The sequence below is a fragment of the Chionomys nivalis genome, chromosome 17, assembly GCF_950005125.1.
Source record: "Chionomys nivalis chromosome 17, mChiNiv1.1, whole genome shotgun sequence".
NCBI lineage: Eukaryota > Metazoa > Chordata > Mammalia > Rodentia > Cricetidae > Chionomys > Chionomys nivalis.
Window position 1 is genome coordinate 13,996,359 of NC_080102.1, and position 15,253 is coordinate 14,011,611.

Sequence of the window (15,253 nt, forward strand, 5' to 3'; positions counted from 1 at the left end):
ACAGTGGTGCCGAAAGCAGCCAGCACCAGGAAGCTAAAGTTGCTGTGTCCATGATGTTCTGTGGCTGACAGAATTTTTATTCTCAGAGGTAACTCTTGTAAATTGCATTTTGCCTCTTCAGTTGTGGTGAGTTTATGATGGAGAGTGAGTGGAGAGGACAACCTGTAATTCAGGATGCTTGGGAAGCTGGTTGCCTAGGAAACGGAGATGAACAGCAGAATGCCCACCAAAACCAACTGTCAACAAGAGGGAATTTTTCTGTTCTGATCCTAGTTGCTTTTCTAATTTATTCCCTGGGTCTCCTGCGGTATCCAATTAGTACTATTTACCCTCAATGGCATTTTGTGCCAGATTGACCCACATTAGCTGGGAGAGGGTACAAAACTATCCATAAGCATTGTGTCAACTAAATATTTGGAAGGAAGATGATAGTACAATTAAAAGGGGTTTATAAAGTTGTAATAAATATGAGAATATTTTAAATATTTAACATAAGGTATTTAATTTTTTAATGCTGTTTCTATGTGTACATGGTGTGTATGCATGGGTGCATGTATAGACATGTGTACCCACACTTACACGCGCAGAGACTGGAGGAAGAGTTAAGCTGTTTTCTTTTACTTTTTAATTTATTTTTTTTTTAAAAATCCTTTTTCATTTTACATACCAATCCTAGTTCCCACTCTCTCTCCTCTATTCCCTTCACTTTCTCCCACTCCCACCCCATTCACTCCTCAGAGAGGGGAAGGCACATTGTTTTGGGGAAGGTCCCAGGCCCTCCCTACTATATTTAGGCTGAGCAAGGTATCTATTCAAAGAGAAAAGGTTCCAAAAGGCCAGTACAAGCAGTAGTGATAAATCCTGGTACTGCTGCCAGTGACCCCACAGTCTGCCCCAGCCATACAACTGTCACCCACATTCAGAGGGTCTAGTTTGGTCCTATGCTGGTTCCTTCCCTGTCCGGTTAGAGTTGGTGAGCTCCCATTAGCTCAGGTAGACTGTTTCAGTGGGTGTCCCCATCATGGTCTTGACCTCCTTGCTCATATTCTCACTCCTCCCACTCTTCAGCTGGACTTTGAGAACTCAGCCCAGTGCTCCGATGCTGGTCTCTGCCTCTGTTTCCATCAGTTGCTGGAGGAAGGTTCTATGGTGACATTTAAGATAGTCATCAATCTGACTACAGGGCAAGGCCAATTAGGGCACCCTCCCCACTATTGCTGTGGTTATCCTTGGGGATTCCTGGGAATTTCTCTAGTGCCAGGTTTCTCGCTAGCCCCAGAAAGGCTCCCTCAATCAAACTATCCCTTTTCTTGCTCTCCGTCTCTGTCCTTCCCCCATCTCAACTATCCTGTTCCCTCAAGTTTTCCTCCCTTCTCCCCTTGTAAGCTGCTTTCTTCTAACTCCCTCCACCATATTTATTTAGTCTTAAACGCACCATCAAAGGTGGGCTGGCTGAAACTAGAGCTCCCAATATCCACCCATCTCTGCCCTCCAATGCTTAAATTACAGGAGTGCAGCCACACCTGACTTTGATTCAAGTTATCTGGCTTGCATTGTGAGCACTCTTGGCAACTGAGCCGTCTCTTCCAGCTGCACATAAAGGCAACTCTTGATCATAACTTAGCTGTGCCTAAATTTATGGTCATAAAACTTACTTCTGTTTCTAACATGGAGGTTTCATTTGCTACTATCCACTTTTCTCTGCTCTTACGCTACTTACATGAGATACTTTGGTGTACAGTAATTATCTTCAAGAATAACACTTAGAAACTAATAAATACTTGATGAAAATGGTATCTAATTTCTCAATACTTTAAAATATAGACATTTAATTTTTAATTTTAAATATATTATCTATGTCCATGCATATTTTATAGCTATGCATATTTAATAAGATCCCAACATATGAAATTTCAGAACCGAGCCTACGACCAGGGTAATTTCTTTTAGTTAAATTTATAATTAGATGGAAGCAATCCGTATTTTCTCGTCTTATTTTGTTTGAGTGCCCTGTTCCCGCTTTTCTCATCTCTGCTTCATCGTATCCTCTACCATCACTACCTCCTGCCCCTTCTCCTTACCCATGGGCAATCCACATGGCAAGGTATGTGACCTCTGTACTCACAGAGCCACGAACACTTACAAATATGCCTGCACGTCCATGTCAACTAATAACAAAGCATATGGCACAGTCTCAGACTCGCGGGTTGCTCTTTTCTGTTGACTTCTACAGCCCCTCTATTCCAGTGTCATCGATCCTTTCTTCCTCTCTCCTTAGTGCGTTTCTGCTTGATTTGTACTTGCTTCCTTGTCTTTTCAACGCTCATCCTTCTAGATTTGATTTCTCTCCTCTGTGCCAGAAACTGTTCACCAATGATCCATGCCGCAGAGTAGAGTCTGGTGTTATCCAGATGGATTAGTAGCTGCTTTCTGCTTTTTCCTAATTTGTCTCTACAGAAAAACTTGATAGTTTTCTCAGGTAACTTAGGGTTACATGAGAAGGAAATGCTTTAGTTTTTATTCTGCCGACATTAGCTTCTGAGATCTATGCCTTCTCCGACAAGGGCAGATTGCCTCCCTGGAGCTATTTTTTTTTTTCACCCTTCACTGTCAGAGCAAAGTTAATAGCCAGACAGTAGTGTTCTATACAGAGCCTGTAGAATTAATGTTATGAATGAGAATATTTGAAGTCTTGTGGTTTGCCAGATGCATGGTTCCTACAGACTAGGGTGGTTTCTTTCTCATGGTCCATTCCCAGTGCCACCAACATTCTATTCTCCTTGTAAAGGAGAACATTGATCCTATTGGGGCATAGAGAGTGGTCTGTGCTCAACCAAATGGCATACCCCCATAACCCAGGCTTAGAGGCTATTCTGTAGTCAAAGCCCTTTGACTCTCCAGTAGACAGAATAAAAAGGGAGACGGCCATGAGGACTCAGTGGTTTAGGGCTCTTCTTCTCTGCTCTGCCTCACAGTTTCCCCCACTAAGTCTTTATAGGTCATTGGTCTGTATTCAAATGACTGCTGTTTGACCAGGCTCTTGATTCTGCTCATCTGTGTAAAGGAAGGTAGTTTGCAATTAAGCAATTTGTCAATCCTTGGAATTTTGTGACTTGTTCTTTTGGGAGCCACAGGGAAGGCTCCGTTCCTGACCAACTGTGATGGATGTGACTGATGGCGCTGCCTGGGCTGGGTCTTCTCCACTCAGCTGAGGGCGGTACAGCCAAGGAAGATGGACTTTATTGTGAGGGGTGTTATTTACCTAGCAGGGAGCTTGTCAAGGAGTTTCAAAGATGCCATATCCAGAAAGGTTCAGATCATAGACCTCGGCGACTAATGACCTTTGCTCCCCATTTCAGGAGGAAAATCCCAAAATGATCCTAGGGGAGGAGAGGTAAAATGGTCTCTGAACTAAACCCCAGGAGACATGCTTGTGAGGAGAAACCAAGCAAAAAGAAAATAAAATGAGGCTAATGTAGAGAAGACAGCAGGTGTTTATTTGCAGCTCACTCAGGTGTGCTCTGAAGGTCAGCGAGCCACAACAGCATTACAGGTAATCCCTGAGCAGCTCCACCCCTTAGAAAGCACAGCGAGATCACACATTATATGCATCTGTACACACACATACACACACACGCACACACGTAAGCAAGTACTCACGCACATGCACGCAGACTTCTTATGATTCCACCTTCAAGTCTCCCAGAAAAGCAGTTTTTGTGGCTGATAGATTGAGTCCAGGTGATCTTCGAAGAAGATTAATTTTCACAGACCTATTTACAACGCTGATACAGGAGGCCTGTGAACTCAATAGGAAAAGCTTATCCCCCTCCTATTGTGTGAATATAGGAATCCCAGGGTTCCTTTTCTCCAAAACTGGATAGTGAATCAAACATCAGCAGCAACAGCAACAGCTCCTGTTCTGCGTGCCATGGAGTTTCTTGAGAGAACTTCCCTTGTGAATGACCAAGCTACTAAGATGTACACCTTCACTCTAGACAGGTAACAAGATACTCATGTCTGTGTTGCCATTTTCTGTGGCTTGAGCACACAACAAGCTAACCTATATTATTGCTTCAGAATGGTAAACTCTTGCTTTACAAATTGGGATCATTTTGGAGCATCTCAGAAGAGTTAACTGATTTGTATGATTCATATCCCGAAACATACTGTAGTCTGTATAGTTGCTATGATTCCTTAAATATTATAAGTTCATAAAAGAAATACTCATTAAGGCATTTTTCTTCGTTGGTTTTTATTACAGAAAGCATGCAAGAGCAATATAATTGTTTACTGTTGTTTTATTCAAATTTTCCTATTTTTAAGTTAAAGAGTAAAGTGTCAAAAATTATATCTAGGAAAAATAATACTTTTCAATGATGGCTCAAAACCAGAATTATATGTATCTTAAGATTAACTAATGAATGGATTATTTTATATCAATAGATGTACCTGCAATAAATGTAGCTGGATTTAATGTTTCCATAGTTCCAGTTTTTTTAAGGTCTTCAATGGTGTCATGTGTAATATATTCTTTGATTTTCATTTAAAGCATTATTGACTTAGCATATTTATCGTATGTGCTGTATATATAATTAAAAAGAAAATCTTTCTAATCCTAGATGTCTACTTTAAAACTAAGAGGCTAATATGAATTGTGAATGAGGATGATTACAGAATAGGTACAGAATAATGCTAGAGACATTTAATGAGAATTTTAGGAGAAAACATTAAGAGAAGCTATGGTTTACCTGGGCTTGAGGATGAGAAGTAAAATTCATTCAAGAAATGATAGAATAAGGACTCAACAAAACAAAATAGAATTGCAACAGATTTAAGGGAAATCTATATAGAAAGTGAGGAAATGGGCATAAGGATGTAGCTCAGAGACAGAGTGTGTGTCTAGCAAAAGGCCCTGGGTTCAATTCTAAGCCCTGAAAAAACAAAAGGAAAGAAGAGGGAAGAGAAATTTGATCATAATAAGACCATTGCAAAATAAGTAAAGATGTATATACACATTGTAAAAAAAGACATATGTCGGATAAAGAACTAGGTATATATGGGGAGATCATGCCAACGAGGAGTTAAAAGGCTAAGCAAGAACTTGAAATAGACTTAGGTAGAGCAGATTTTTAAGAGAAAAATGTACTTATTAAAACTATATGTAATATTTTCACTTATTTTGTAGAACCAAATTAATAATCTAAAAATAATGTTATATTTGATTGCATCACATATATCAAAACTGCAAAGAGAACTTTCCCTAAGGAGTATCTATAACTTAGTTTTACAAATGAATGGCCTACAGCATGGGTTGTTCATTATCAAATATTAAAAGAATCATTTTCTTAGAAAATTTGAGGTGCCAATTATTGATCCCACAAGTACTAAGAAGCAAAGTCTCATATGAGCTCAGGTAGAAACATTGGAAATATGTTGTTAGCCCTAGGAATACCTCTATATTATTGAAATAACAATAATGCCTATTAAAATCGATTATTAGGATGCTGTAATACAAGCAGTCAACAGCTTATAGTAATGGTCTTGTTTACATCATAGGGTGAATGAGGTATGGCTTTCAAGATATAGTACTTCTAAGAGTCATAAAATCAGTGTTTTCTTTTCAAATATAAAGATTAAATCTTGAGCAGATTAAAAAAAAACAAAACCCAATTTCTCCATTTTACACTGAAGAAAATGAATGCCAAAAAAGAGGGCATACCTTTGTAAGGTCAGATTGCTGAGTTGAAAAGTTGACCTAGTTGGTCAGTTTAATGTCTTCGCCTCTCCTTCACCTCCACTCTGGATGGCCTCAGCACCTAGTCTAACTGTTCCCAAGACAATCTGTATCTTTGTGGATCTCTTAGACCTTCCCCACCTCTTCCAGCCCTCTTACTCATACGTTTTCTTTCATTTCCGAGCTTTTTCTCTTAGCAGTCTTTTTCTTCTCCCTTCCTGAGGCTTTCTCTTACCCATCGTGAGCTCCTTATTTAAACTGTGATGTGCTGTTGAGATACTTAATCTTGAAGGAAGCCTTGTCGATTTCCATAGAGGCATTGTTTCCAACAGCTGCTGGTTTGCAAAGAACTAATCCCAGAGCTGGTGGCATATAGCACACAGTTCTACGAGTGAAAACTTAGGCATGACTTTCTTCTGGTTTGCTCAGGAGCCTGTTTCCTTCTGGTGTCTGGACTAGGAGATCCAAGTTGCTTTTCCTTACATGCCTGGGGTCTTCATGCTGATGTTTGGCTAGAGTCTTTGTTATTTTCTTTATGTTTGCATCAGCCTGAGATTTTTTGAAATGGAAGTTCAGGACAGAAGTACAAGACTGGAAACTGGTAGCTGTCACATAGCCCAAGCCCACAGCATCACTGTTCCCACGTTAACAGGCTGTATCAAGCCTCAAGGTCTAGATTTTAACATGACAGGAGTTGCTGGGTGCCATCTTTGTACATACTTCAGCACAAGAAAAAGGAATGTTGAGTTTTGTGTGTACCGTGTTCACTAGGGTGTACCCTCTCCTTCTGCAATTCTTGATCCATTGTTAAGAAGTGCAGTGGAGCTGGGTGGTGGTGGCATGTGCCTTTGATACCAGCACTTGGGAGGCAGAGGCAGGCGAATCTCTGAGTTCCAGGTCAACCAGGACTACACAGAGACACCCTCTCTCAAACCCAAAACCAACCCAAAAAGAAAGGCAGTAGAAGCGAGATAAGGTGCTAGAATCTTTTCAACTGTGTGTGTATGTGTGTGTGTGTGAGTGTGTGTGTGTGGTGTACTGCTGTGTGTGTATGCGGAGGACATTCCTCAGGTGATTCCCACTATTTTCACTGGCCCGAAACTTGTTAAGTAGGTTAGGTTGACTCCTCTGTGAGCCCCAGAGATCCATTTGTTTCTGCTTATCCAGTGTTGAGATTACAGACACATCCCACACAATTGGCTTTATATATTGTTTCCGAGGATCAAACTGAGGCCCCTCTCCTCGCCGGGCAGGCGCTTTACTGACTGAGCTATCTCTCCAGTGCTTAGCAAACACTTAACTGGCAAGTTTTATGTGTTTGCTGTCTCTGGAGTTGTCCTAAGGGCACATGCAGAAAATGAAGAGCAAAGTGTTCACAAAACTTACTGTGTCTCAGTAAGGAGTGAGAAATTGCCTATTCCGAAGCAGAACAACATTGATGAAAACAATAGAGGATTTTTTCTTTTTTCTTTTTTTCCGTTGAGAAATGAAGCCTGGCCTTGATACTTCTGGAGAGTAATAAACCAGTGAAAGAGCAGCTAAAGCTGAGCAGCGACGGCCAGAGATGTCAGACGTGTAAATCCTTCTGGAGCGGATGCTCACCACAGACTGGCATCACCCAGGAACCCCGCAGAGGGTGTGTGATGAGTTGGATGTTTGGATTCTCCACGCTCCAAATCCACACGTTCACCCTTGATGGCCCAGTGTGGGTCTCTTAAAAGTACACGACTTCTAAGGCTGTAACCAAGTTTAAAGGTCATTACAGGAAGGGGTGCTTTATATGACAAGCCAAAGAGCTTGTTTTCTCTTTTTTTGTGTGAGCAACTAGGAAAAGCCATGAGAGGATATATAAAGACAGTCATGACTAAGCCAAGAAGAATGTGACTGATGTCGATATTTACTAGCAAACTGACCATAAAGGTCTAAGCCCCAGATCTGTGAGAAGATACATATCTGTTCTGTTAAGTTATCCATACTGTCATGCTTACTTGCAGCTCAAGCAGACTAACAGAAACCCCAAATTTAACGGAACCGCCTACATCGTGGAGTAATTTATATCTTAGAGCAGTTTTGAAAGCAGCAGAGTAATTGGGAGTCAATTAAAGAGCCCAAACTCTGGGTAAGAAACTAGCACAGACAGAACACCCAAAGGCTTAATAGTGAGGCCATGGAAAGAAACAAAGAAAGGGGAACTAAAATGGGCACCGTACTTGGAAGGTGGGGAGGGGGTGAAGTTATACATGTGCAAAGATGGGACTCCTCAAGGAACACAGGGCATTAATGGGCATGGGAAACCAGAAAAAATGGTTGCTGCTGAACCAGATAAGCCAAGTCAACAAATAAGAAATAATAATACTAGTAGTAAAATAACTAAAAAAAAAATCCACATAGGATCAGTATCTAGCATCATAACAATATATATTCTAAATATTTTGACTGTCACCAAAATCATGAGATACAAAAAACATGGAAAAAATATACAAATAGTAAAAAAAAATCCATTAATAGGAAGTGCCTTTAAAAGGGTCTAAATGTTGGCCTTAAAGTTCTAATGTTTTAATAGCAGCTACTATAATATATCAAAAGAACAAGCTGTAATTATATTTACAGGATTAAGGAGAGACTGGATGGCAATTCACAAATGGAGGATACTAATACAGAAATAGAAATTATAACATCAAAATGTAACTTGTAGGGTGGACAGGATTAATTAGTAAAATAAAAGAAATCATTTAAAGGACCTAAGAACAGACCTTTGATATTGACATTAGCTGACAGAACAAAAATTCAGTGTTCTTGACGATAAAGCAATACTTACGTACTTACTGCAATGAAAGTAAGGAAAAGGGGAGAATGAACAGAGCATTAAAATGTGGCACATAGGCAAATGCACTAATTTGGTGATGGTAGTGACAGAGAGAGAGAGAGAGAGAGAGAGAGAGAGAGAGAGAGAGAGAGAGAGAGAGAGAGAAATGCAAATGTCTTTAAGCAATGCCTCTCTAAAATTTGGTGTATATTCATTTGTATTTCCTTTATACTTAGTGTTGCTGCGAGGCCTTGGTGGTCAGAGGTGGCAGTCTGTCATGGCCTGGGAGCTCTCTCCAAAGCTTGGCAACAACACAAGGGACTCACTCCCCAGCAAGACTTACCAAGTCCTACTTTACCTTATCTGGGGACTGTTTTCTAAGCCCAGAGGACTGACCTTATCTGAAAGCTGTCTCTAAGGCTGGAGGCCTGACTTATCTCTAGCATGACCTTGGCTAGGCACAGCTTCCCCCCCCCCTGCTGTGTGTGGTAACTAAGATTTGCACTACCAACCTTTGCTGTGCACTACTGTCACGTACAAAGCCTTATGATAGAAGGCTTCCACTTAATGCAAATTAGGGTTTGTCCCCAGGCTCCCCAGTTCTGTATATTTCCTATACTTTGGGATAAAGTTGTGCTGCTTCACTGAAGTCTTATCCTGGAGGGCTATGTCCATCATATCCACAGCTATCCAAATCCAAGTATTTTGCTCTCTCCACACTTATGGACCAGTGGTCAATGATCCTGAGGGAAGAAGGAGACCCACACTTAGTGAAGTATGAGAAGAAGCAAGCAGAGGGGCGTGGTGGTGCACACCTTTAATGCCAGCACTTGGGAGGCAGAAGTAGGTGGATTTCTATGAGTTTGAAGCCAGCCTGGTCTACATAGTAAGTTCTGGGACACCTAGGGCTACATAGTGAGACCCTGTCTCAGAAAAACAGAATTAATTAACTAATGAGAAAAGAAGACACAAGCAATCAGATTTATAACCTGACATTTCAGACTAAAATACTTATTTGACTTTTGTGTGTGCCTGTGTGTGTGTGTGCATGTACACACATGCACATGCACACATGTACACTTGAGTGTATATAACTGAAGAGGTCAGAAGAGGGTACTAAGTCCTCTGGGGCTGGAATCGCAGTAGTTGTGAGCTGACTGACTTGGTAGGTAGCTGTGAGTCCTCATGTATGTTTTCAGAACTGAAACCCAGTTCTTCTGCCAAAGTGCTAAGCACTCACGTACTGAACCATCTCTTCAGTCCAAAAGAGAATCTCCTGTCAACCCAAAAATGGAGTGTTATAAATATGAAGAAAGTCTGACAGTATTTCAGACCAGGTAGAAGATAACAATGCCCAGGATCACCGCTTCTCGTCAGCTTTGCACTGTGTATTCTCACCAGAACTTTTATGCAAGAAAACAAAACGAGTGGCATCGAGTTAGAAAGGAAAACGGAAAACTCTATTTGCAAATGATAACATATTTTACAAATAGAAATGTCAAAGAATAAACTGACAAACTTTGGATTTAGTAAGTTCTCTAAAGCAGTGGTAAACAATAAATAATAAAAGTAATTGTGTTTTGTATAGGAACAGCAAGAGCACTAAATATTCACAGGCTGAATAATTAATTTGTGTATATTTCTGACACCATACTAAAAAAAAACTTCACTAAAATGGATTATAGGCGTTAAATAGGCGTTAAGGTAGGTGCTAACATTATACACTTGTAAATCTTCTTCTTCTTCTTCTTCTTCTTCTTCTTCTTCTTCTTCTTCTTCTTCTTCTTCTTCTTCTTCTTCTTCTTCTTCTTCTTCTTCTTCTTCTTCTTTTTGGTTTTTTGAGACAGGGTTTCTCTGTAGCTTTGGTGCCTGTCCCGGAACTAGCTCTTATAGACCAGGCTGGCCTCGAACTCCCAGAGATCCGCCTGCCTCTGCCTCCTGAGTGCTGGGATTAAAGGCATGTGCCACCACCGCCCGGCACTTGTAAATCTTCTAAAAGGAAACAGGCATGAACCTATGAATTTTGGATTAGGTATACGTTCTTGATAAGGTACTTAAAGCAGACATGTTAAAATTGTATAAATTAAAAGGCCAAAAGTAAACATGTTGTTCTTCACACAATAGTATAGAAACAATGCCCGCACTGTGCCAAGTTGGTGTATGTATGTGTAGAATTTGTTTTCTTCTCAGCTCTAGGAGGCAGCATGGTTGATTTTAGGCAGCTAAATGTAGTGAGGTCTGAGCTAATAGCCCTCTGGATATAGTAAACAGGTCTCATTTGACACAATTGGTTGACCTCCAGACTCTTGGGGGCAGTTTTGAGAGAGAATATTATATTGGTTTTCTCATTTCTGTGACAGACACCCAACAGAAGCAAGTTAAGGGAAGAAAGATTTAGCTGTGGAGAAGCTGTCCTGAGGTTTCAGTCTACCGTGACATGGCAAAGTAGCTCCCTTGTGATGGGAGCCTGCACCCGGGGCTCTCATCATTTTACCAGAAGCACAGAGAAGGAGACCAAAATCAAAGAGTGGTTACAAAACTCATAGGTTGGTCCTAGAGCCCACATATGCAGCCAGCTCCCATACTTGAAACCTCCAAGGCAGTTGCGGAGGCTGGAGATCAAGAGTTGAAACTCATGAGTTCATAGTGGGGGGGATGGCAGATAACTTCTCCACTTGCACAGTGAAAACCCAGGAATATAGCTGATAAACTCTGACAACCCTTCCAGGCCAGGAAGAAAACCAGTCTTAGGATCAGAAATGGCCAAGAAGGAGAGAAGAGGCTCTGGGGCCCTGTGCAGACAGCGCTTGGGTTCCTCTAGGTGTTTGATTGGCAGAACCAACAGTTTTCATGTATTAACTTTTCCATATGATTTTTGTTTTCTTTACATACTTCATACCATTCTAACTAATATTGATTCTCACTGTATAAAAATATCTATGATATCTAGCAAGATATCAATAATTGTATTTTGGGGGTATGATTACCAGTGATTTTTCTCTGCTTTGTCCTCTTTTTATAATTCCAGGTTTTCCATAATGATATGTAAATATTTTTTCAGAAAAATTCAAATATGACCATAATTAGAGTGATCGTAATACTTATTAGACAAGCACAGATCATCAGACTTTTAATTCCAGATGGTGATAATCCGAATGAAATAAGCCCTCAAATAGAAGCTAATTTAAATTTTTAACTTTTAGAGCTTTAATTGTAAAGGCTTCAGTTCTAAGAACCCAATTAGTGTTTTCAAATAAAATTATGAATTTAAAAAATCCTATTAGTTCAAGATCTGTGGACGGTGTCATCTGCACCAGCAGATTAGGTACACTGATATTGAGACAGCAGCTGGTCTGTGGCGTGGTGAGAGAACGGTGGGGTTTTGTCGTCTTGTTTTGGCATATTTGACCTTAGAAAGTCATATTGCTTCTATGAAACTCACTTACCCCACCCAAGAAACTATGCATTTGAGTTAAATTTTATCAATAGTCCCCCATCTATGATCCCAGGGGAGTCCCCAAATAAGCCTTGTGTTAGAGCAGGAATAATAGTTACTGTCTTGGGAAGCAGAAGAAGGATCTAGTTTTCATCTTGGCAGTGGGTATTTAGTAGAGGTAATGAATGATGAGGTGTCTGAGGGTCCCCAGGTCCCTCAGGCATTGTGGGACTATTGATGTATATTTGCTTATGCCTTACAGTCTAACCTGATGATGGTGGTGGCAGGTTCTGTCCATATGCAGAATCTTTTAATAATGAAACAATCAGAGCCCATTTCCTATGGTGGGATGTAACGTTCAGTCTTAATGCAGTGGGGAAGGGCTTGGTCCTGCCCAATTCAATGTGACAGACTTTGTTGACTCCTCATGGGAGCCGTTAGCCATTGGGAGGAGTGGATGGGAGGTGGGCTGGGGGGGCAGTAGGAAGGGTCAAGGGAGAACTGTGGTTGGAATGTAAAATGAGTTTTCTTTTAAAAGAAAGACTGGCCCTTAAGTATTTTCTTTCATTCTGTTCTCTTAGCTCCACGAAAGTAGTGGTTGGGAGCAGTTGTGAACCCAGAAGGAAATGTAAGGAGAACTCTGAATTCTAACCCCTTTGCTAACTTGCCAATGTCCGAAGAGCCATGTTGAGAGTGAATAGGGATGCCAGGGAGGTGTGTGCTTGCAGCCATGTTCACCTCTTGCTCCTGTCAAAATCGTCCTCAGCAGAGAACTTCGACAGAAACCTGTGAATAAAGATCGGTGTCCTGGAGACAGGCCAGAGCAGCCAGAGGCGGAAGGCATCTATCACTGCCACAGCAACACCAAGGCCTCAGAGAACGGCTCGAACAAGCAAGTGCATGCCAAGAGGAGACTCTGTGCCGCTTCAGCAATATGCTTCATCTTCATGGTGGCAGAGGTGGTCGGTGAGTACCGCCCAGGAAAACTCCAGCAGGACCCTGCATCGTGATGGGAAGGACAACTAAGTTGTTCTTTAAAAGAAAGAGTTAATATCTTCTGCATGTATAGAATGACAGCAGGCACATAGTAGTTGAGTTGCAAAATAGAAGAAAAACAAAATCCATTATTATGTCACATTCAAATGATCACCTCGTATAACACCACAGGTATTTCCTATAGTTCATCTGTGCATAGCTCTTGGGTTTTGTTTGTTTACATAACTGGGATCAGGCTGAATGCTCTTGTCCATCCTCTTAGACACTGTTTAAAAATATGTTTATTCCCAAACAATACATCCCATTGTAAATCACATTTCTCTATTGATAGAAATTTGGGGAAATTCTTCCTGCTTCTGAACTATACAATGAAGAAAATCTTAATAAAATTCTGCCTACTGTTCTAGTTAATCCCTTGAAAGGAATTCTAAAAATGGAAATAATTGATTGAAAGACATGAATATTTTTCCTTAATTCTTGAATCATTTTGTTAAACCTATGTTCAGACACTTGAAATGATTCACCAGTATGGAAGCCCATCATGAAAATGATTTTCCTTCCAACTCCTCAAAAATCTTTGCTGGGATTAGAGAGATAGTTCCATGATTAAAAGCAATCCTGTTCCCTCTGCTACCCATCACACTGTTACTGACATCTTAGGTGCTTCCTTTTTATCCTGTGTTACAGGGGGCGGCTTGTTCTTCCTGGCCACCCAGCTAGCTTAGCCTTAAAATAACCACACAGAAAGTGTATTAATTAAATCACTGCTTGGCCCATTAGTTCTAGTTTTTTATTGGCTAATTCTTACATCTGAATTTAACCCATTTCTATTGATCTGTGTATCATGTGGCAGTGCTTACTGGGTAAAATTCCCAGTGTCTCTCTCCAGTGGATCTATGGCGTCTCTCTGACTCTGCCTCCTTTCTTTCAGCATGTCTTTTAGTTTTCCCCACTTACCTAAATTCTGTTCTACCCTATCAGGCCAAGCCAGTTTCTTTATTCATTAACCAATGAAAGAAAAACATAGACAGAAGGACCGCCTACACCAATCCTGTTACCAAAAGAGAAGCCTAAATGAGTAAGGAACAGAATAGAGGAAAATAGGCTTTACCGATTTCCTTTTTGCATGGTATTTTCTAGCTTCCAGAATAAGTCGTGTTGCTTCTAGCTGTGGAAACTTCTTTAGACTTTCATAGTTTTTAAAAATCAGATAAAACCTTAGACTAAATCCAAAACAACCACAGATTTGAAGTACAGCATTTTAGCCAGAATTTATAAAAAATAATCAGTATCATACAATTTCTATACCAAATGCTATATATTTTGAGGAAAGAGACTGAAAGTGTGATGGAGTTTCAAAATAATTCAATGAAACGATAGGCAGTCCAGTCCTCTTTAAATCCAGCAACATCTCACAAAAATGCACACACACAGACAGCGTCTATACAAATATGTATGCACATAAATATACACATGCACATATATCCCTAGAGTATATTTAGATGTACAAATTGAAGAAGGAGTCTACAAATAAAAATTTCACTCCTTCCTTTCCTATTGGAATACTTTCTATTCCTTTGTTTTGTTCATCTGGTTAAGGTCTCCAGAGCATGCCAAATAGTGGCTAAAGGGAATTCCTTGGTTTGCTCTTGATCTCAGAGGAAGGCCGTTCCCCTCTTCCATCTTGTGTAGCTTGAAACTGTGTCACTTGGAGCCTTCATTTCCTTCAGCCGTGCGTATACGATTCCTCCTTTGCTTGTTCAAATGTTTTGTTTCAAAATCAAAATGTTTTGAGTGCGGTAGGCATGGGCAGCTCTCTGAATGGAGTCCCCCTTCCTCTCTGATTCCTGGGCGTCCAACTGTGTGAGTTCTACCTTCAGTGTCAGAAGTGATTGCACCAGGAAAGGGATATAATGGATGCTGACTGGTCCTTGCTGAGTTTTGAGCTGTATCAATATCAAGCTGATTGTTCTCAGCGTGGCTCTTAGCATCCTACATTCGTCTTTAAAATTCTCAGCATTCTTCTTTGGCTTGAAATATTCTTGAGCATGGGGCTAAAATGACAAGAGCGTGTGCCGCTGGAACAGACTGGTTCAGATGCTGCTTCTGAGCTCGGCCGCACTCTGCTCTCCCCCACTCTGCTCTCCCAAATGAAAAGTGATCAATATTTTGGAAGTTTCTGTTATCTAGGGCAAAAGAAAAGAAAATTATGTCTTTGGATTTTCAGATACTCTACAATCAGTCTGCCATATAAAGTATTAATACTTTTTCTCTTGCC

At 40.6% G+C, this 15,253-nt stretch overlaps 1 protein-coding gene across 2 annotated transcripts in view; it reads left to right on the plus strand.

Moving 5' to 3' along the window:
* Nucleotides 1-3,931: 3,931 nt before the first annotated feature.
* The window catches only part of Slc30a8 (solute carrier family 30 member 8), a 32,029-nt gene continuing 20,707 nt past the window's right edge, over nt 3,932-15,253 (plus strand). The window contains exons 1-2 of one of the 2 annotated variants that reach the window (XM_057792578.1): nt 3,932-4,002; nt 12,746-12,945. In XM_057792578.1, coding sequence (XP_057648561.1) covers nt 3,932-4,002; nt 12,746-12,945 — 271 coding nt within the window. The remainder of the gene's footprint in view (nt 4,003-12,745; nt 12,946-15,253) is intronic. The other variant, XM_057792579.1, reaches the window with a different exon arrangement.